Source organism: Gambusia affinis, linkage group LG01, assembly GCF_019740435.1.
Source record: "Gambusia affinis linkage group LG01, SWU_Gaff_1.0, whole genome shotgun sequence".
Lineage (NCBI taxonomy): Eukaryota > Metazoa > Chordata > Actinopteri > Cyprinodontiformes > Poeciliidae > Gambusia > Gambusia affinis.
In genome coordinates this window covers 11,321,333-11,344,821 of record NC_057868.1, presented here as the reverse complement: position 1 = coordinate 11,344,821, position 23,489 = coordinate 11,321,333, and the positions used below count along the sequence as shown (strand labels likewise).

The following is a 23,489-nucleotide window of genomic DNA, read 5'->3' as shown; positions in this document are numbered from 1 at the left end:
TTAAATAAACCCTGCAAGCAACTGATCCAGTCTGCTAACCTAAACCCATCTTAAAGCAGTCTGTCCAACATTTTAATGGGCAGAGTATGTCCTCAAGCTTCACATTCCGCTGAATTATATTGTCTCATCATCAATCATTGTAATACATCTTCAAAGTGAGGCTCAGTCATCAACAATAGCCTCTCTCCGAGCCCACTTTTAATTATTTATTAGTTTTTTCAAAGTGACTTTATGAGATCAGAAAACTTCCTGAAAATGTTTCTGAATGATGGCTCATATATTATTAAACTTTTTTTTCTTTTTGTCTCCTAATCGGTGCGATGCTCCTCATGTTGGCTCCGACTTCCTCTTCCTATAATGATGCGGCTCTGACTCAAGATGATGCTGAGGCTGTGGGTACCGCTTTAAAGAAGCGGATGCTGACCACGCCCTTCCGCGAACCACCGCTAGAGGGCGCCGTTTCGATCCCAAGCAGGCCGAAAGAGCAGCAGCTTTTACCTCACTGCCCTTCCAGCAGCATCTCACCTTCAGCCGGCCACACGCACATCCGCCGACGCCCCTGACAGAGACGACCAGAGGCAGGAGACATAACCCGCGCCTGGAAGAGAAAACCAAACGGGGCGAAATCGTTCAACGGCAGGGCCAATTGATTTAATAATGTAGGGCTTGTTTGACATCTAATTTAGCCTGCCCGCTTCACTGCGACACAGAAATCCCGCATAGATCTACCGCAACCTTCTCCTCGGCTTGTCACGATCAGCCCGTCTTGTCTTCGTACCTTCCCGGACGCAAGCAGTCGACCTCCTCCGCGAATCCGTTGCTGTTTGGTTTTTATTTTATTTTATTTTCGGCAGTCAGATCAGGCCGCATCTTCTCGCCCCCCAAACCTCAGCAGCATCTTTCCAGCAGCATCATCATCATCATCCTTCTCATCAACGCCACCCTCGAATCTGCGCAATGGCCGACGTACCAGCGGAGTGCAACATAAAAGTGCTGTGTCGCTTTCGTCCCCTCAACCAGTCCGAGATCATACGCGGGGACCAGTTCCTGCCCAAATTTCAAGGGGACGACACCGTCGTCGTGGGGGTGAGTGAGGATGGGGGAGCCGCTTTGTTGCAGGCCCTTCATCAATAAATCACCAGCCGGCGCGACCCATCTGTTTGGGTCGGAGCTCAGCTGTTAAACGTGATGCAGCAGCAAATTAAAAACGCAGCGCTCTTTTCTCTTATTCTGGTGTCTGCTGCATGACAAAGCGCAAAAGTTTAGCATTCATGTGATGTTTCTGAAATGCGCACATTGGCCTGTTGCATCAGCTGACTGTGGTCTGCGTGGTGCTTAGATTGTTCTAGTGTTTATTTTTTGTTTAAATGTTGCGATTATTGCATCGGTTTTGTTGAAAATCATTGATTCTTATTAACGAAGACGAGATACGGAAGCTCATCTCGTTCATCTTTGCTTATCTTGCCTCAGTGTTAAAGAGGCCCCGGGTGGTGTATTGCCCCCACCTCCCTAATGTACACTGACAGTAAACACATTGCCGGGTAACATGTTTATAGTGCAATTTATTAGTCCTCATCAAGAACTACAAGCATACAGATTTAAAAACATTTAAAAAGGCCAAATTGACCATGTTCCTCTTTCATATCTTTGAACCTGTAAAAGAAGAAGAAAAAGACAGTCACTGTGCACTTTAACCATGAAGGAAAACTTTATTTTTGTCAGTTTACAATTTTTATGGAGATAATAAACTGTCCCAAAAACATTCAAGCATATCTAATCTCATTAGATTGTACATTATTATAATCAGAAATCTTTCTATGCTCTATTTTGATTTATTCATTTTCTAATCCTTTGTAGTCCAGACAACTTTTATAAAATATAACAAATTTTGGCCCAAGCTCTTACCAAAAATAACTAACTTCTGGTTGCAGATATTATTATTTATTATTATTATTAAACAGGATCCTGGCTTAGACAGGGGTTGAAGAAAATGTCACATTTGCAATAAAATATGACTTTGTTAATATAATTTAAAATTTTTGAAGATGAACTTTGGTCCTCTATCTATGCATCATGTGTGAATTCAAGAGCTCTCTATGGCCTCCAGGCCAGCAGGGGGCTCCAACCAGAAAGTCATAAAGTTCTCCTTTGGGTCAGGTTGTAAATCCTATTCTGGTTTTCTCTCTAAGTAATGTTACGTTTGGACAAGTTTTGACCACAGGAAATTGTCAACAAAGATTACATTGATAAAAACTATCAGCAGAGGTTGGCATCTTTTTTATAATAGTAATGTAGTCTGCTTAATTCTGCAGACCAAATATGGTTTGAGAAACAGGTTCTGATTAAAAGCATGGAACGAGTCTGGCTTGGAAACAGACTGTAGTTGGTAGTTTTTCTATATTTTAGTCTATAAGTAATTTCAAAAACATGGCAATATTTTTGGAAAGTGTCTCTACTTTCGTTTTGAGAATTTATCTCTTTAAACAGACAAATTTAGATGCCATATGTACTAACAAAATTAATTAACTTAGCAGAATCTTAATGTTGCATGTGCTTTACATTGTTCACTCGTGGCTGCTGCATTCCTCAGACATAAAAAGGACTCAAATAAAATAGAGTACCTAAAGACACGTTCCAAAAAAATGAGAGGATGATGTTGATTATCCTCTTTGCAGATGGACAAACTACGGTGAAACTATCTCCAGTGATGAATGCAGAGATCTCATCTTGACCTTCCTTTTCTCTGTTGGCATTAGGTTGGACACCAGAGCCAGAAACCGATCTGTCTAATTGCCTGAAGAGCAGATCAATAATCATTCAGAGACAGCATGCATTACTGCCTGACCTGGTTTTTCATGTCTCTGACTTTTAGCATCTGTCTCCTCTTGGGTCTTCCAATAATTCTTTGTTTTTCATTTCTTGTACAGTTTTTTTTTTATCATCCTCTTGGCTTTCTTTATTGTCTCTATTGTCTCCCTTTATAAATGTGGTTTCCCAAACGCTTCCTTCGAAGAGTGACTGTCTCTCCCTCGTAAATCACTCTGACGTGTAGGCGGACTGCAGATGAGTCAATTTGCTAATGATGATTAATACAGCTCAGATTCAGGCTGCTGACGTTATTATAGAAAGCTGGCCTCAGGTTCAGATGGGACAGTGATGGAGGTTACTGAGTCACAGAGGCTGCCTACATTTGATGCGATTAAGTAAAAAGCATACCATTCTGGATTTAAGCACCGGCATATGAATAAAAAGACTCTCAGATAAAATGACGCCAGTTTAAGAGTCAGTATTTGTTTAGGAGGTCTGTATTTTATTCAGACATTAGCATCTTGTTTGGAAAGATCTAAAAAAACAACCAGCAAAGCAAAAAACAAACAAAAAAACAATTCATGATTTATTACTTGTATGTAGAAGTGATATTGTGCCATATATAGAGTTTTACTAACCAAATAAATAATAACAAAATGATTTGGAGAGGACATTTTAATCCTGCTTCAGTATGTAAATTTATCGATTAGCACAGCTAGCATCACCAAAACAGTCGTCTTTCTAAGTGGATTCCAGGGAATGTAGATCTTCGTCTTACGTCTGAAATTCACAAAAAGATGCCAACATTCCCATATCCAGCATTTCCATACCAGACAGGACAGGTTAGAACAGAGAAACTGTTTTATCCCTGTAGCCTTCCTGTTATTTGGTGAACAACATGCTCTCTTTTGTTGGCCGAATGAACTGTAGACATGTTGTGGAAACAGATGATTTCAACATCTCTATGTGCTGAGACACTTAGTAACTGCATAAAGAGGTTACTAAGTGTTGTCCATGTAAGCCAGCAGAGTTTACATGCTGTGTGTTGGTTGTTTGGACAAAGATTGTGTTTTTAAATGTAGTGGTTAAAAACTAACCACTTAACCAATCAGGGCTAATGAAAGTGAAAATTCTCAAATTCCAGTCCGCATCTGATATCTCAGCCCATCTTTGTAAAAAGATTACATTTTTAAAAATATAAATTGCAGCAGCATGTCCTTTAGCTTCTTGTACTTTTTTTTAGCTTCAGTTTTACAATGAAATCTACTGAAGACAGACCCACATGGTTTTGCTAAGGTTCTTTTGAGCATGGTCATCTCAGAAGTGACAATAAAATGGGGAAAACATTGGAAATGGTTCCTTTTTAAAAAAGTCAAATTAAACAATAAGCACTGAAAACTCACCTAGGTTTAGATGTGTTTCAAAGCCTGTAGGAGCAACAAAACAAAATTCACGTAAAATTAAAAAGTGGTGATAACATCCTGGTGACATTCGCCCTAAAGAAGCGTCATTTAGCATCTATGCACCAAAAATCTGGAACAAACTTCCAGAAAACTGTAAAACAGCTGAAACACTGACTTCCTTTAAATCTCAACTAAAAACCCACTTGTTTAGAGTTGTATTTGAAACGTAATCAATTGCAAATTTATTGACGGAATCTGACTTGATATTGTTTTTATTGTTGATTCTATGTTGCATTGTATTTTTGTGTTTGATTTGATGTAAAGCACTTTGAAATGCCTTGCTGCTGAAATGTGCTATACAAATAAAGTTTGATTTGATTTTGATTTTGATTTAGGAAAGAAACCCAAGTTTCTTCACAGTAACACACTTTATCAACCATCTTCGTCCTAATGCGCACCTATACCGGCATGTCGGATTATCAACAAGTTGTCCAGAACCTAGTGTAAAACCACAAAAAAAATATGTTTAGCCAAAATTTATTGTCCAAAACATTTTCTTCTCTGATGGCATTTTAAACTGTTTAAACTTTGCTTTTGTTTTGTTTTGTTGCAGGGGAAGTCGTATGCATTTGATCGTGTGTTTCCAACCAACACCACCCAGGAGCAAGTCTACAATACCTGTGCCAAGCAGATTGTCAAGGGTAAGGTCAAACTGAGGAATACATCCACTGCTAAATCTACTCAAAACATTACAAATAGTAATAATAATAAAAAAGTCTGACAATCATTTATTTGTCGCCGTTTCTTTCTACATGCAGATGTGCTCAGTGGATATAATGGTACCATCTTTGCATATGGACAAACGTCCTCTGGGAAGACTCACACCATGGAGGTCCATATTATATTATATTATATTATATTATATTATATTATATTATATTATATTATATTATATTATATTATATCTTGATATTTTTATGTTATAAATTGTTATTTTTAGTGTTTTAAGAGTGTTATTGCAAAAAGAGCTTTCATCAACTCTTTGATCTGGACAGTAATGGCTGTCTCACACCTTCTCAATGCTATTTTTTCATCTGTTTCAGGGAAAGCTGCACGACCCTCACCAGATGGGCATCATTCCTCGCATTGCTGAGGATATTTTCAATCACATCTTTGCGATGGATGAAAACCTGGAATTCCACATCAAGGTCTAGTTTTATAGTTGCTACATCTTGTGTCGTGACCATTTCTCGTTTAGGATGTGTGTCTTATTTAGATGTGAACTTTTTTTTTAACCTCTTCTCCTTTTTTATTTGCTGCCCCCTTTTTCTTCATTTTCTACATCAGGTTTCCTACTTTGAAATCTACATGGACAAAATCCGTGACCTGCTGGATGGTTAGTAAATACAGACTGAAAACAGATTAAAAGAATAGTTTGCTAATGTGAAGAAGTATTTGTTTTATTTATTTTGTTTTCTTTTGGCTTTAAATATCTAAATCAAATAGATCTGATGTTATTTTCATGCTTTGTTTCTTTTAGTGACAAAGACCAACTTGTCTGTCCACGAGGATAAGAACAGGGTTCCATTTGTTAAGGTTGGTAACAGAGATGCTCTATTTTCATCCGTCTAGGTTCTAAATGAACCACTGGCTGGATTATTACGTCAACGATAACATCTCTGCCTCATTTTCTTCTCCTCCACTTAGGGATGCACTGAGCGCTTTGTGTCCAGCCCTGACGAGGTTATGGATGTGATTGATGAAGGCAAAGCTAACCGCCATGTTGCTGTGACCAGTGAGTATCAGTACAATCCCATAAAGAACATTTATACAGACAATGATCCATATTCTTTGAGCTTTATCACGTATATATATATGGGTGTGTGTGTGTGTGTGTGCGTGTGCGTGTGTGCGTGTGTGTGTGTGTGTGTGTGTGTGTGTGTTTTTGACAATGCAACTCAAACTTTAATAGATGTTGGACTTTTATTTGATAGACCACTGCAAAGCAGTATAGACTGTGAAGAGGAGGGACAAGGATACATCATTTTCATAATGTTTTCTAAAAATATTTGGTTTTTAGGGCTTAAAACCTGACATTGCCATCTCCCCCCGTCCCCTGAGTTAATACTTTGTGGGACCACGTTTTACAGCATTTGCAGTTTGTCCTTACATTTTAAAATCATGCTGTACTTTGTCTACCACAGATAATCTAAACACATTGAGGTTTTTGATTGTAGTGTGACAGGAAGTGTTTATCATTTCCATAATGTAACTGTTGTGAAGATCTGTATTTGGAGAAACACTCACGGCTCCTCCTGTTGCCAGTGTTATTGATAATAACGTGTTATGAGTAAATGAGAGAGAAGAGCTGTGGGAAAGTGATGAGTGACGACCCTGAAAACTTGGGCCGAACACGAAAGAAATGATTACGCAAAAAATTAAAGAATAAAGCAAGAGCCCAACACAGGGACACATGGGACAAACAACCACGCGTACACACACCAAACATTCATGTTTTCTTAATGAAAATGAAAACATGCTCATAGAGCCCTGTATGCGGTTTGAACTTGATGAATAGATGCATAATTTTAAAATGCAGTGTTGTGAAAAGTCAAGAAAAACAAAATGGACCCCAAAAAATAAATAAAACCAGAGGCAGAAAATAAAACTTGAACATCCCTCCATACAGGTTGCAACATTTTCAATAAGTGGGACAAACATGCATTTTGCTTTATTTTTGCACTTTTGTTCAACCCTGAAAATTCATTTCTCTGTTCTCTAGTTGTTGTTTTGTCTACAAGTTAGTGCAATATCACCGGCTTATAATTAAAAATGATAATTTTCCATTATTGTGTTATATTCAAGTCTATAATTAATTCAGATATTGGTGTAAACTGTTTTTAGTATAAATGCTCTTGTACTTGTGTACTTTTTCCTGCTTTGCTTACAAACAACATGCTCAAGTAGAATATTTTGTTCAATTATATACTCCCTACAACCATAAAAAAAAAAAGATTTAAAATGTCTGTGGTTTTATTTGGTCACTCACAGTGATAAAACCAAAGGCAGACTGAAACAAAAGGGGAAGCATCGGAGGAGCTTTGGGAATCGGTGAATTTAAGACATACAAGTCTCAGACTTACAACAATCTCGAACATGGAGGGAGCTGCACGCGAGCAGAAGCGGCTCTCAGATTTGCTGAAAGCCGCATTCCTGTGCAGCTCAGGGTTGTCCGGTTCCCATCGCTGCCTGCTGACTCACGGTGCTGCAGAGTGATGTTGCTGATAGCAGCCTAATGGGGCCACAGTCTGCCGACGCTGAGCTGATGCCCTCAGATATCTGCAGAGAAACCTGAACTTTCAGCCTGTGAGGCGGATTCGATCAGGAGAGTCGTTTAGCAGAGTGCTGCTCATTTATCAGCGGCTCGCTGTGAAATGGGCAAATCCTCCTGCTGCGATGTTGACTGCTTTGATCGATTTGAATCTAATTGTAGGGAAATTTTTAATTATTAAAAAAACAACAGGTGACCGCTTGCACTTCATAACACTCTTTATTATGAAGAGCTTTGTGTCTTTAAATTAGATGCTTACATGGCTACTGTGTAGTAAAGATAATTAAGTTGCCTTTCAGTCAACTCTAATTACAACAGCATAATCTCAAACTCAATCACTGGCTTCTGTTTTCCAACCGTGACTTTTCGGGTATGTTTTCCTTTCATCCTTTTCTAGAAAATCAGGTGATTTTCTCCATTTTAATTGGTTGGAGGGGGTCAGGAGAGGACACCATTAATGTCAGAATCCCCAAGGCAATAACTAATTTGCCCCATATAAGAATAACCTCTATAATTGTCTGTCACATAAAATCCCAATAAAATAAGTTGAAGTTTGTGGTTATAACCTGACAGAATGTGATAAAGTTGAAAAGGTTATGACTAATTTTAGAAATAGCTTTATGTTGGGTAATAGATAGACTTGTGGCTACACATTATAAGATATGTCAGGCCCTACATTCATCGAGTTTCTTCCTTAAAAAGCTAGTAACGATGCACTATATTTAAAAGTTGTCCTGTACGGGCGCTGGTCCGTCTTGTGCTTTATTTTTGTTCCCCAAACTTCAACGGATAATTTTTAGTCCCAATCACCATAAATCGCATTGTGATTTTCTTAAGTACTTGCTCTGTGTTATATTTTTGTCTTTCTCCAGACATGAACGAGCACAGCTCTCGCAGCCACAGCATCTTCCTGATCAACATCAAGCAGGAGCACGTGGAGACGGAGCAGAAACTGTGTGGGAAACTCTACCTGGTGGATCTGGCTGGCAGTGAGAAGGCAGGAGACACATGCAGGACCCACAAATATTCAACAACAGTGAATGCTCACCAAATTCAGAACGGTGATTGTTCTTCTTCGTGTTCGCTTCCCCCTCCAGGTCAGTAAGACCGGAGCTGCCGGTTCTGTCCTGGACGAGGCTAAAAACATCAACAAGTCTCTTTCCGCTCTGGGGAACGTCATCTCTGCCTTGGCCGAGGGAACGGTAACAGCATTTGTTTCTGTCTTGAGTCCCTGTTTGCCATTTCTGTTTTTCTCTGTTTTATTGAATTGCTTAATTAAAAGACAGACAAAAAAAATTATAATAATTCTCCTCAATTGTTTTTGTATAGAAATGATCAACCTGTAAGCTGAAAGATTCAGTTTTTCCAAAGTGTTTTAGGACAGAAGAAAATGAACCAGTTTTACATTTCCATTTGTTCAGTTAGATCTATTAGATGTGTTTTAACTCAGAGGAAAGTGTACTCCTTCCCTTCCCTTTCTTTTCCTTCCCTTCCCTTCCCTTCCCTTCCCTTCCCTTTTCCCTTTCTTTTCCTTTCCTTTCCTTTCCTTTCCTTTCCTTTCCTTTCCTTTCCTTTCCTTTCCTTTTCTTTCCTTTCCAGCAACACAGATTTTTCCATTAAATCCCAGAACCATCCACCATGTTGTCACATTTATCAGTTTGTAGCTCCTGTTTCAGGCTTTGCACTTCTAACATTTAAAATAACTAAAAAAATCAGTTTCTGTTCTTGTTCTATATCTCGCTTTTCTCCTGCTCTTTGTCATTGATTTATTTATAGTCTTTTCTCTTCTCCGATCTTTCATCTCCTGCAGAAAAGTCACGTTCCATACCGCGACAGCAAAATGACCCGCATCCTGCAGGACTCGCTGGGCGGGAACTGCCGCACCACCATGTTCATCTGCTGCTCTCCGTCCAGCTACAACGAAGGGGAGACTAAATCAACTCTGATGTTTGGACAGCGGTAGATACACAGTCGAGTCAGCTTTGACAAACATCTAATTCTGTACAGAGCGGACAATAAAAAAAAAAAGCTTGCATTAAAATGTCAAAAACTGAGCTACAGTAAATGGAAGAAGTTAAAGAAATAGGAATACATTTTAAAGAACTACTTTAAATTAATGCTATTTTCATGCAAAAGTTTTAAATGTTGATTTTCTCTTGTTAGACAGTAAATGTTTTCTCTACTTATTTACTTACTCTTTACAAAGCATTTAAAACATCTAATATTTTTCTAACCTGTATTTATTCCCTTTCCTTCTCCTGGTCACAGCGCCAAGACCATAAGGAACACGGCCTCCATTAACCTGGAGCTGACTGCCGAGCAGTGGAAGAGGAAGTACGAGAAGGAGAAGGAGAAGAACAAGACGCTAAAGGAGACAATTCAGAAACTGGAGGCGGAGCTCAACCGCTGGAGAAACGGTGCGATTAAATGTTGTCCTCTCGTCCAGTCAGGCCGTCGTTTTGGCTGCACAACTTCTGATCAGACCCGAGATGCAACATTGTGTCTTCTGCTTGGTAGGAGAGGACGTCCCTGAGACTGAGCGGACCACGTCAGACATGGTGACTCGCATCGAGACCGTGGAGGAGCGCCCCATTCTGGACAACGACACCTCCTCCATCGTGGTTCGCATCTCCGAAGAGGAGCGGCAGAAGTATGAAGAGGAGATCCGCAAGCTGTACAAGCAGCTGGATGACAAGGTTGAAACCCACAAACTAAAACAGTGCAGCGTCAGCTAGTTGCTATTGGAAACTATGTTAGTTTTGTGTTTGGGTAGACGTGCATGGCCGCCCTCAGAATTGGTATTTAAGATTGATTATGTCGATCCAACTAAACTAGGGAGCATCAGTCAGAGAGACCAACAAGATCTGTGTGATGCTGTACACATTTGAGTCCAATGATTAAATTTTTTAAATTTTACTGTCAACAAACTGGGGCCCAGCGTGGGGCTCAATCCTACGACCCCGAGAGTAAGAGTCTCGCTCTACCAACTGAGCTAGTCGGGCTCAATCAGGTATTTTCAACATTTTAAGGGTCAATATTCATTATATCATGTCCGTTGCAGGATGATGAGATCAACCTGCAGTGTCAGCTGGTGGAGAAACTGAAGCAGCAAATGCTGGACCAGGACGAGGTGCGAAAACTCTCCCAAATGTCCCTAAATGATCCGATTCTACCTGCAGCTCTCAATACGTTCTGTTGTATCTTTTACCATCTTCATGCCGCCAGCTCCTGGCCTCGTCCCGGGGAGACGGGGACAAGGTCCAGGCTGAGCTCGGCAGGCTGCAGGTGGAGAGCGACTGCGCCAAGGCCGAGGTGAAGGAGGTCCTTCAGGCTCTGGAGGAACTGGCCATTAACTACGACCAGAAGAGCCAGGAGGTGGAGGAGAAGGGCCTGCAGAACCAGCTGTTGGCCGACCAGCTGTCCCAGAAAATGGTACGTTTCACCGTGAGGCGATTGGTGGAGGGAGTCAAATAGAAGGAGAACCGAGCTGAGAGGCAGGAGGGGGAACAGAAGGTCCATTCTGGCCACGCTGCAACAAAGAGACAGGAAACTGTCACAGTAACACAATTTCAGTGAGTGGAAAGCAGTGCAGCAATTTTATGAATTTTAAATATTGGATTAGAAAAATCTGTTTATATTTTAGATATGCGGAAGCTGTGTTTGTAATTCTGTTAGTTTGTAAAGAAACGTAAAACAATTTCACCGTCATTGCAAAATTTTTCTTAGTAATAATCTTTGTTACCTTTCATTATAATGCTTCTATGGTAAGTGATTCTGGTAAAAGCTCAGCGATCCTGAGTCTGTTGCTTTGTTCAAAGCCCAGTCTGGACCTTTTTTTGAAATTATGGTCATTTTTATCAAGTCTGCAGACCCATCACTCACTATTATAACACGCATCAAAATACAATTTCCTGGCTTGAAAGATGTTCCTTCTAGCTCTACTTGTGTGCTTCTCCTTTTCTCCCCCAGGCGAGTCTGATGGAGCTGGAGGCGGAGCTGTCCCGCATGCAGGAGGTGAGCGGTCAGCAGAGGAAGCGCATCGCCGACGTCCTCAACGGACTCATGAGGGACCTCAGCGAGTTCAGCACCATCGTCGGGAACGGAGAGATAAAGCTGGTGAGCACAACTGCAGAACTGGAAGAGGTTTCATGTGGAGGTTATGGAAGCAGATCGCCTTAAAAAGTCTTAAACTCAGTTATCTCAGTTACAGGCTTCAGTAGACTGAGATTTTATTTCAGTCATACATCAACGTTCATCCTTTTTTGGGGGGGGAAAATGCTCTGTGGCATTAATTTGTTTTATGTGCTGGAGTTTTGCCTCAGGAATTTGGTTGTTGTTGCCCTAATTTGCAAAAAAAAATAAATAAAAAAATAACATTCCTTCAGATTTTGAGGACAGTTCTTGACTCTTTTTATGAGTTCAGAGATTTTTTATGTCAAATTTAGTTCTGACTCGTCCCTTCCAAAACGTACATCTTCCCTTTATGAAATGTTCCTGTAGTGGGTTTGTGTTCTGACTTCAGCTTTGGACTGTTAAGTTTTGGATAAGAACTTGTAGAACTGTTCATGTTTAGAAAGGCTCAGGTTTTATGTAAAGGAAAGTTACTCTTTCGCTTTGGTTTGCTGCGTTCTTTTGTTTTTAGCAAACATATCTTGCAAACTGTGGCCCAAAACCTCAAATTTAGTTCCCCAACAGAATATTTTATTCAATTTTTCACTGTAAACATAGTTCTTAAACCAAAATCATAATAGTAGAATTTTAAAAAAAGTGTTATACTGATGTAACTATAATTAACTGAGAGAAATTTTGTTGTGATTGGCTGTTCTTTGTCCTGGTGTAAAATTGGACGGAATCTCATTCATGTTTGCTCGTGCAGCCTGTGGAAATCAGCGGCGCCATCGAGGAGGAGTTCACCGTGGCCCGCCTCTACATCAGTAAGATCAAGTCGGAGGTGAAGAGCATGGTGAAGCGATGCCGCCAGCTGGAGAACATGCAGCTGGAGTGCCACCGCAAGATGGAGGAGACCGGGCGGGAGCTCTCCTCCTGCCAGCTCCTCATCTCTCAGGTGCCAACGCATGTAAATGTAGAATTAAAAAAAGAGGAATAAACTGAAAAAAAACAAGACATAGACAGATGGTTGAAGGGGTGGAAGGGTTTTGATGGTTCATGCTGCTTTCCGTGTGTTCTGTTCGTGCAGCATGAGGCTAAGATCCGCTCTCTGACCGAGTACATGCAGAGCGTGGAGCAGAAGAAGAGGCAGCTGGAGGAAAGCCACGACTCCCTGACCGAGGAGCTGGCTAAGCTGCAGGACCAGGGTAACAGGCAGCACAGAGCTCAGGAAAACCTGTCTGCAAAATAAATTCTGCTTTCTCACTTCATGTGTTTTTTTTTTTTGCTTGTTTGCCACTGAACTTACAGATAACTCTGTGCTTGAGGAGAAAGATGGAGAGAAGGGCGAGATCGAGGATGGAAATTCAAAGGTAGCAAAGATTTTACCTTGTGCATTTAGGAAAAAGTTGGTGTACTTCTCTGGAAAAATGCTGTAATTCCTTTAAACCTCACAATAAGTTTGACTCAAATGACACTCCTGAGCTTCACCTGCTAAAAAAAACGACACCAGATTTTTGGATTTAAGTGTTTAACATACAGACAGCCCAGACATGGTCTATTGTCAGTCAGCATCTTTTAATGCACGTGGTTTTCCCAACTTCCAGAAAGCGCTTCGTCAGCAGGGGGAGTCTCACTGCGGCCTCCATCACAAGCAGCTCGCCCGCCTGCGGGATGAGATCAACGAGAAGCAGAGGGTCATCGATGAGCTCACCGAGTCTGTCATCATCTATTTTTCTTTCACCAAGCGACTGTCTTCCATCCAATCTTTTATTTTCAATAGTTATTTGCTATTTTACTTGTGTTTTACGTTGAAGGAGCTGTGATTTGTTTTATTTTTCATTCCCTAAAACTTCAGTCGTAACTCCAAGCTGGAGCTGGAGCTGGCTCAGGTGCGTGCCGACTTCGATCGCCTGAAGAGTCAGGACAGCTGCAAGAGCGAGCGCCTGGAGGAGCTTTCGTACGTATCTGGGAGTTTCAGTTTCACTAAAGCTAGATTCGGATTAAAGTGGTAACCCTGACGTTCAAGAAAAGGAAAGAAAAAAGAAAAAAATCACGGCCATTTAGTATCTACATGAGCATTTGTACATATGTGAGGTCAGAAGTGATTGATCTGAGTTTTATTCCAGCAAGGACCTGAGATGCTTTTACTGTTTTTTGTTAGGTTCCTGCATGAGCGTCATGAGCAGACCAAACAGGACTTGAAGGGTCTGGAGGAGACTGTTGTGAGTAAAACAGACACGACTCTCCATCTACTTTCAACTCCCAGAGTTTCTCCCTAAAGGACGACACTGTATAGGTTTTGCATAACAGAGAAAGTAGTTGTTTTTACCGCAGGTTTGCAATACCAAAACGGTGCAAGTTTTTTGATCTAGCAGCCCTGGGTTTTGTAGTTTTTACAAGCTTTTCTTGTAAAAACTACAAGAACTACATCAGTTCTCAAGTGTTGTCATCTGGGCAGACAACAGTCGTGTGATTGGTCCAAATTTTGAGCTGGGCGTGGGAGAGACTTACGAAGACTTTCCAGAGGCTCTGCACTTGAGTTCTCTCTTATGGAGCATCTGTAGACTTTAACCGTCTTTCCGTCTTCCAGGCCCGCGAACTCCAGACCCTCCACAACCTGCGCAAGCTGTTCGTTCAAGACCTCACGTCGCGGGTTAAAAAAGTAAGGAGCTCAGCTCTCAGGAAACCCGTGAGCTACAAGCGTCTCACAAAGACTTCCGAACATATTCATACATCCTGAAGTTCCTTACATTTTGCCACATTACGATGACAGATAGCTATTTTTTTACTTGAAAACTATGTGATAGATCAACACAAAGTAAAGTGGAAGGAAAAGGATTCATGGTTTGAACATTTTCATTTTTTAAAACATAAATATGAAAAGCCGCAGCTCAACACTGCTGACATGCTTAATGGTAAAGAAAGGCAATATTAAATGAAAATAACTGACCTCTAAATCTCTAAACACATTACAATCCTGAATAAAAAAAACTATTTTAAAGGCTGAAACTAGGGCACTAAAGAATGATGATATGGTTTGTAATAAAAAAAGGATGCAAGCTATTAATTGTTTATCTTCCACTTTTCAGTTATGTTTACTCATTGATGTGACAAAATGTAAAAACATTGATTTTTTAAATATTTTTACACAAATATTCAAAAAATGTATTGTAATGTAATGTTTTTTGTGTTTTTGTCTCTGCAGAGTTCCGAAATGGAGCCTGATGATAGCGGGGGGTCTAGCACCCAGAAGCAGAAGATTTCCTTTCTTGAGAATAACCTGGACCAACTTACAAAGGTTCACAAACAGGTGAGAAGCGCATAGAAATGAGACGGGTTGTAATAATAAGCAATGTGATCCTGTAGATTGGAATTACAACTCAGAGAAGACATACAGCATTAATACAGCAGAGTTATCATGATGCGTTGTTGCTATTTTTTTTTACATTAAACACACAAGTAGATTATGAGTTTGAAAGTAATAAATGAAGATCTCTGTGTACTATTTATTTATATTGGTTCTGTGCCTTTAAATCGGTTGTGTTTCGTCCTGTTTTCTGTCTCTCTTCCCCCCCAGCTGGTTCGTGACAATGCAGATCTGCGTTGTGAGCTTCCAAAGCTGGAGAAACGTCTTCGGTCTACTGCTGAGAGAGTTAAGGCCCTGGAGACTGCACTGAGGGACGCCAAAGAGGGCGCCATGATGGACCGCCGCCGCTACCAGCAGGAGGTGGATCGGATCAAGGAGGCCATGAAGTCTAAAATCGCGCTAAGACGCCCCCATGCTGCACAGATCGGTACAGTTCTCGCACTTATCCTTCGCAACACTCAACCGTGACGGTGTGACTACAAGTCTCATGTGGCGCTTGTCATTCCAACAGCAAAACCAGTGAGACCAAAGCAGCTGCCTGTCTGCTCTCCCACCAACCCGTTCTACGCCTACATCCGGGCCACCGAGCACGCCAACGCCTACAGCAACGCCCTCTTCCAGGGCAGCATGACACCCAAGAGCTCCTCCAGCATCGACTGCAACCTGAACTCTGTGCAGAGCAACACGTGAGTTAAATACTCCCTCAATCTACGCCATCTTTGACTGGAGCACTTAAACGTTTTTCCATATTTCTCCATGTGTAAACCAGAAACTGCAAAGTCGCCTGCGTTGAATGTGACAGACCAACACAAGGTGGTAATTGTGAAGCAGAAGGGAAACGCATGATATTAGAAACATTGTTTATGAAAGTAAAGCATATTTAAATAAAGAGGTTAAAACCAACGTGCTGCCGATTAATATATAATATATATATATATATATATATATATATATATATATATATATATATATATATATATATATATATATATATATATATTGTGATTCACACAAATTTTTACATGTGAATGATGTGAATCACGTGTGAAAACACATGAATACGTGTGATTTTGGAACGTTTTGTGGTAAAATCACGTGATTCACATGTGAATCACACATTTCCACATGTAATCACATGGGATTTTCATGGGATTTTTTTGTAAGGGTGGGGCAGAGCTTCACTTTCCAGTAGAAAAACAACTGAAAACATTCAGACACAGAAACAATGAATTCCCTTATTCATGTTTTAGAATGGCCCAGTCAAAGTCCAGCCATAAATCCTCTTGGAATATATATGATGAAACTTGAAAACTGTTCTTATTAGAACTTTCAGACTTTCAGAAATTTTCCAGTAGCTTGTGTTGGTCTGTCAGGACAGCTGAATCAGCAAAATACTCTGAAGTTAGTGGTGATTATGTGACCGAATACTATCAGATACAGGGTACTACTTTGTAATGCCTTGTACATGAAGACGCACAGAATCGAACGAGCTGATTTTGTGCTGTGAAACGAAGAGATCTCACAGGTTACCTCATTTAGTTCCAATGTTTTCCTGTTTGGTAGAGTTTCCACAGCTCTGGGCTACAGAGCAGGGAGATATAATGGAGATGTGCTGGAGTCCTACCCACTCAACATTGACAACGGTAAAATAAACAAATATCTCAACTGTTGTTGAGCTCTGATTGTGTTTTAACATCTTCTTAAACTCCTGATTTTTCTCCAACAGGAAACACCATCAATGACACCAGAGACATAAATGACAACAGGTGAGAGCTCAAAGGAAACATTCACCGTTTTATTCCCGTAAAACAACAACAAAGGTTTTTAACCTTTTTCTGTTGACGGCTTTATTAAGAGTCAGTCAGCTGACCTATATGCAGCATTATTCAGATGAAACACACAGTGTTTTTGTGTCTCCTTCACCAGAAGTGACGTTCACTGTGGCAGCGAGGTGGACGACTCAAACAGGCACAACAGCATGCAGCAGCCGCAGACTGCTTCGAGTTGTAAGTTTATATGGATGTAACCTTTAATCTAACAACCACAGACCTGATCCTACACTCACTTAGAATTTTAGATTTTGTTGCATCCACACACTTCACTTCCTGCATAAAGCGATATTAAAGGGCAGAATTCCTGATGTTGTCACACTAAATACTTTTCCCCTCTCGGCTATTAATGCGAGTAAAACTGCAGTGGATGCAAACCAGTAGAAAAATACTTCTGTTCTGTGTTAGGTTTGGCTTTTGCCACTAAAATTAAAACTTGTCTGTTTATTGAAATTGTAGCTTTTTCTCCCCCATCAGAATTATTCTACTAAAATCGATGACATTGTGTGGAAATATGTTGCATTGTGTTTCTGTATCTGATATGATGTAAAGCACTTTGAAATGCCTTGCTGCTGAAATGTGCTATACAAATAAAATTTTATTGATTGATTAAAAAATAATATAATATCACTGTCCTAAAGAAAATATAGTATACTGGTGAAGAGTTTTTCTTTCATAGCTTTAAAAAAATAATTTTATGCATTAGATTCACACACATTAAGCAAGAGAACGTAATCAAAGACCATAATGCATCTAGAAAAAATGTGTTTCTGTGGTTTAATGAGGTGTTACATGCACTTAAACATTTTGGGATTTTGTATATTTTGTGTGCTAGTTTGAGACATAAAGAGACTTCTCTGATAGTGACTAATGAAGGGCATTTACTTCTCTCTTCAAGTAAAGCAAGAGGCAAAATTAAATGTGTTTCTTTGAGATTTAAAGCCAGGAATTAAACTGGACAAAAACATCTATAAATACAGGTTGCAAAACAAAACACAGTCCAACATAAAACTAGTAGTGTTTACGAACCAAAATCTACCCAAATTAAATGATTATTTAATGTTCCTTCCTGTTATTAATCTCTATTTTTATTGTCTTTGCAGAGCTCAACCAAACACTGTAACCCTTGGAGGACCCTCCCGTTTCGTTTGCATGCAGCCTCTCTGACCTCCGTCCACCGCGTCACCACTGAAGACGAAGGTGAAGATCTGTAGCCCTGTGGTAGATGAAGCCTCCTCCTGTTCCCACGGTGACCTTTCTTGCTCTCCATTTTGGGCTTCAGTCCCTTCCGGTTCAGCCAGCGCTGAGCATATTCTCTCAGGCGCTGCTTTATTCAGACAGCCTAATCGCAGATGAATCTAAATTATTGATCCGTGAGTTCATCAACGGGGCTGGCAGATATCACTGCCTGAGGTGGCTGAACCGAACCAGGACTGGACCCCGATTGCTCGATGCTCACACTTTGTAAATAGTAGTGCTGTATACTCCTGTAGTTCTTTTTCTTCTTTTTCTTTTTGACCAACAACTGTTTGTCCAAATTGCAGCATTTGCTCTGCCCCCCTTGTGCATTTTTTTTTCGAAACGTGGGTTTAAAAATCAAAAAAGCGAGCGACCATGAATCTTTTATTCTGTCGTAAATAAGAGCGTATTACCAGCTAGTCGGCTGACACCTCAGTCTTTTTGTGCATGCCGCTTAAGTTTCCTGGCCAAGCTTTCAAATCTCTCTGCATGTGTCCTATACGAAGCTGGTGACGGATGGAAGAAACAAGAAACGAAAGAGGGATGATTTCCCTCAGTCCAGATCTTGGTGTCAGTGCTGTATGTTTTCTATCTCAAAGTAAATCTCAGTGCAAATTTAAATCATTGTAAATAAAAAAAAAAAAAGGAAAAAACACAACAAATATTTGAGTGAATCCCAGCTCAGAGTGAACCTCGACTGATTGCTTTGATAATGCTGCAGCTGTACGATGGCCCTCTGTACATTCCCTGCACCGCTCGCACACTTCAGTATCCCCTTTACCGAGCCTTAACATCAACTGATACTTCACAGTCAATTGAACTCGCTGGCATTTGCATAAAGTACATTTGTAATTACTACCTCTAGAGCAGCATGAATACCTTTCTTTTCAAATGCTAATAAAAAAAAAGAGCTGATCCTAGAGTTTCTACAGACAATTGTAACTTTAGAATAAGAGTCTGTGTAAGTAGATTTTGATGTATTAACCATAGCTGTAGTTTTCGTCTCATGCCAGTTCATAAAAAATAAAAAAAAACATTTTTATTTCCTCAGAGCTTGGCCGATGCGATGGTGTTTGTAAAAATGGCCTTTTCAGCTTTAAAAAGACACCATGAAACTTTGTTGTCATTCTCTGTCACAAGAACTGACTTTAGATTTTTGCGTACATCCACTCACAAATGTGCAGAGGTATTGTTTCTTGTTTTTACATTTGACATATGGGCAGTTGCCCAGGACAGCATTAGAAAAGGTTACACAAACACCATATCCACTATGTAACCTATTTATCTGTTTGTCCCGTTTTTAACAAGTTTTCTATCGTTTTCTTAAATGTGCAGTTAGATGAGAAATGGTACCTCCATGTTGTGGCCAGTCCTGCTCGCATTGGGACAAAAGGGTTTGTCTGCTGTTGGTCACTTTGTGGCCACATGGGGTTACGCACAAGCTGTTCTGTGATGCCTTGTTTTCCTTTAGGTCAAGTGGTTGGGTGCTAAGTTTGGCTTTGCACGACTGGGGAATGAAACTGGAACCGTTTCCATGGGTGTTTGTATCACGGAAAGCAGAATCGAAAGGGAGGGAGTAGCAGCGGACTGGGGGGCAACAGGAAGTGAAGGATCCTTTAGAAACAGTATGGAAGCTGTTACTGGGGACCGAAACATTTAATGCTTCAGGTTTTATTCCCGACTGAGCAGCCACCAGTCTGGGACGTTTTGAAGAAGTTGTGTGTCCTGTTGTTGTTCTTCTGCAAAATCCTGACCAGCCAATCAGGATAGAGGAAAGCAGCACTTCATATAGGTGGGAAACAAGTAGGTGTTTGCTGTGAATCATTGTCTCAAAAAGGAAAGGAAAGAGTTAAAAGGAAAAGTGAGCAGCTAAACACCCAACCATCTTCTGTCTTCCTCAGTAAATCTGGCAGAACGTTAGAGTTTAATTAGTCAAATACACACACACAAAAAAAAAAAAACAGTTTTCAAAATGCTCAAATATTTATCCCGTGTGAATTCCTCTGTTCTTTTTCATCACATTACCGCTCGGTCTGATGCTCTTGCTAGCATTAATAACATCTCAGGGCTTATTACACGCATAATCACAGCAGGCATACATCACCGCCATTGTCTTCCTCCTGAGCTATGTGATTGCTGATGAACAATCAATCTGATCAGTATCAGTGTATCCTCCTTCAGTCGAAGCAAAAGAGCGAGGTGACTCGTGAGATTGGAAAAGCTATGTACGTAAATCCAAATAAACACGCCTCCGTTCTAACTCATAGCCTTTCAACCCTGCAAACCTTCAATCTTATATCATATTTACATTTTTTTAATAGATCTGCATTAGAAGGATTGTGTAATATGTCGTCATCTGCTGTTACACTGTCTGAACTCAACATATCTACGATACATGTGCTAAATATTGGTAAACCTGTAAGTAAAAAGGCGGATCATGACATAGTAGGATGCACGCTGACGTCTGTTCAGAGAAATGCCCATTTTATTTGTTTCTGTATGCTTCTAATTGTAGTGTCGACATGACTATGTGAAGAGTCACCTTGCAGAATATCTGTAAATATAGATTCATCACTATGCTGTATGTAAACCTGTGTGTTGTAGTAAAAAAGTTCAATAAAACTGTAAAAACGGTGATTTGGTGTCGTTCTTGTTTACGCTGTGGTATGGATTCTGCATGATGAATGTGTGAACAGATGAAAATGGCGCCATCTAGTGATTTATATGGTTACGGTGCAAAACTTTCAGCTTTTATTGAATGATCTGTAGCAAATAATGTCATTTCTCCTTTCTGGGTAATTTGTAGAGCCACTATTTGTAGTCTCATTCAGCTTTACACTATAAGAAATGGATTCTTTCCAGTTGAAGCTCAATGATGTTGGATGAGTACAACTTGTGAGCATCAATTTTCAGGTCGACCCAAAAATTTTGATAGGTTATAGGTCTGGACTCACAAACTGAATCATCTAAGCTCTTATTTTGTAGCTCTGGCAGGATGTTTAGTATCACTGAACCTCAGTCTCAACTGTTTTTTGTTTTTTTTGCTGGCTGCAACATTTTCAGGATTGCCCTTTCTTTTGCTCCACCCATTCCCCATCAACTCTGACCAGCTTCCTTGTCCCTGCTGAAGGAAAGCAAACCCATAGCATGATGCTGCCATCACTACATTTCGCCATGGCGATGTGTTCACATGGGTAGCTTAGTTTTCTGAATTAATACTTTTGCATACAAATCAAGTCGAAGCAAACATTTGTTCTGCTCAGCTAACTTTTAAAAACAGCGTTAGCGCAGTGAGACATTATCTATGTTAGTAGCGAAAGGTTAAAAATACCGTCACCCAAAAAGAGACTCCTTATCATATGGAAAGTGCAGTTATTGCATATTTTCCAGTTCATACAGTGTTTCTTGAAATGCCTAAACAGAAATTTGCAGCTCCTTTCAGTGACTTCATTTCCTGCTCTCTGCTTTTATCGCAGCCTCTGACCTAAACAGGAAATTGATGTGAAATGATCTAAAAATGGAAACTGGCCAAAGGAAAGCTGAGATCAAAGTAATGTCAACGGCAGAGAAATTAATGAATTAAGCTGCAGGCACTGAATACACAATAACCACAGATTTAAAAGGTGCTAAAAAATGTAAAATGTACATTGGTGGTGTAGTTATATGGACTCTGCTTTTGTCAACGTTCACAAAATACTGCTGGGATGAAGTAAAGCTTTGCCTTTAAAGGTACTTCCTTCCTTTGTGTTATTTTATAATAAGCTCCACTTCATCGTTCCCACGAGAAAGGAAGCAGTGATGTAAACAGCAGCGGCATGTGAAGCATCTTCAGGCCACTGTCGGGTTTAAGTAAATAAGAAGGATGCAGATTAGCTGCTAGCCTTAGTTCATATGATTGGATTTGAATATGAGACCGATTTTTGCTTCTTTTTTCAACTTAAATATTATTCTTGGTTTATAACATACTGCATGGATGGATGCTTATACTGTACAAGAACCAACTACAGTGACTATCTAAAACAACAATGAGATGGAAAAGTTTGCATTTCATGTAGATTTGATCTAATTTAAATTTTATTTTATATTATTATGGCATTATTGAGAAATCCATAAATATTTTTCGGACATGTAAATTTTAACCAAAATTGTAATTTTTTTGTTTTGTTTTGTGCTTATTAAAGTTTTAAGAGGTGTCTTTTTCTATTCCTATCAGTCACAAACATATTGACTGAATAAAAATGAATTAAAATTCAGATATGCATTTGATTTGAAGAATTTCAAATTTGTACATCTAATTTTAAAAAAGAGCAACGCATAAGCTGTATGTAATTTCAAAATGAAAAAAGAAGAGTTACTCTTACGAAATTTACACCGACGATGATGTGTAGATGTGAGCCTAATGTACAAAATACAAGAACATGGTGGCAAACTAATCTGATCCATAATCTAATAAATAAATCAAAAGACCTTTAATCACACAGATTCATTTATAATTTCACCGTCATATGTTGCAACCGAGAAGTAAAGTTGACACCCAGACCTGCTCGGTATGTAACAGTATAGTGTTCAGCTATGACTGTAATTGATTTGGGGGGTTCGTGCGCATGCCCGCTGCGCGCTTCCGCGCCGCTGTGGGATCGATCGACAGCAGCTGAACGGACGGCGACAGTCCGCGGCAGGCAGTCGGTCAGTCAGTCCCCCGTGTCCTTCATCCCGGTGGACGGAGCTCGGCCAGCAGCGGTTTCTGTCGCCTGCGGGGTTCACTGCATCACCGCAGAGGAGCCGAGCCACAAGGTAGAGACTGTCAATGAACGAGCTGACGGGTGTTTCTCTGTAAAGCTGCAACATCGTCGTTTACAGTGTTTTAGAGGCAGGGAGTTGCTAAACTGAAAGCTGCGGCGCTGAATTGCTTAGTTGGTAAAATGATAGAAATGGTCGCCTGATGGTCCCAGGCTTGGTCTAGTATTTAGGTTTCTTTAGGATTTTGTGGACAGCCCGGTTATCAAATATTTAACTGATTTGGCTTGAAGGTTTAACTAAATAGTTTCCCCCCCCCAAAAAAAAAATTGTGTAACTGTTAGAGTTGCTCTAAGTTAGAGCTCTAGAGCAGCTTGCCACATTTAGAGTGTACTGCAGTATTCCTCTAGCTTGGTTGCATGTAGTTACAGATGTGAAGCTCTTAAAGTCTGCACATTTAGGCTTTAGGTATATAATTCCTTAATGTACAGGAATTATTTAACTGTATATTAAGGTGGTTTCTTTCGCAATCTTGCCTTATTTACTATAATCAATAACTACAGTTGATGAAATGCTGCTTAACACATGCAGTGAATTTATATCACCCGATAATAATGGCAAGTCGCTGTCATGCTGCCAAACCCACTAGCACTCTGAGGATTGGA

General features: G+C 40.1%; 2 protein-coding genes across 2 annotated transcripts in view; both read left to right on the top strand.

Moving 5' to 3' along the window:
- The first annotated feature begins 365 nt into the window (after window positions 1-365).
- On the top strand, window positions 366-20,718 carry kif5aa (kinesin family member 5A, a). The gene is made up of 29 exons (XM_044131971.1): window positions 366-1,086; window positions 4,825-4,912; window positions 5,030-5,103; window positions 5,315-5,419; window positions 5,559-5,607; window positions 5,752-5,807; window positions 5,919-6,006; window positions 8,415-8,539; window positions 8,640-8,744; window positions 9,353-9,501; window positions 9,811-9,959; window positions 10,060-10,238; window positions 10,604-10,672; window positions 10,768-10,974; window positions 11,512-11,658; window positions 12,419-12,607; window positions 12,740-12,857; window positions 12,961-13,022; window positions 13,257-13,366; window positions 13,508-13,609; window positions 13,814-13,874; window positions 14,243-14,314; window positions 14,858-14,962; window positions 15,230-15,446; window positions 15,531-15,705; window positions 16,583-16,662; window positions 16,746-16,785; window positions 16,946-17,025; window positions 17,952-20,718. Coding segments are annotated over exons 1-29 (3,132 nt in total). The 5' UTR covers window positions 366-957; the 3' UTR covers window positions 17,954-20,718.
- A 2,025-nt stretch (window positions 20,719-22,743) lies between these two features.
- Window positions 22,744-23,489, top strand: part of LOC122839909 (pleckstrin homology domain-containing family G member 4B-like) — a 39,228-nt gene continuing 38,482 nt past the window's right edge. The window contains exon 1 of the mRNA XM_044131936.1: window positions 22,744-22,881. The gene's annotated coding sequence lies outside the window, so the exon portion shown is untranslated. The remainder of the gene's footprint in view (window positions 22,882-23,489) is intronic.

What these genes read in the sequence shown, in the direction of transcription:
- kif5aa (XM_044131971.1), top strand. Translation starts at nt 958, where the DNA reads ATGGCCGACGTACCAGCGGAGTGCAACATAAAAGTGCTGTGTCGCTTT. An exon ending in ATCTGGCTGGCAGTGAGAAG is followed by an intron (nt 8,540 to 8,639) that starts GCAGGAGACACA and finishes TTCCCCCTCCAG; the next exon opens with GTCAGTAAGACCGGAGCTGC. An exon ending in TTACAAAGGTTCACAAACAG is followed by an intron (nt 14,963 to 15,229) that starts GTGAGAAGCGCA and finishes CTTCCCCCCCAG; the next exon opens with CTGGTTCGTGACAATGCAGA.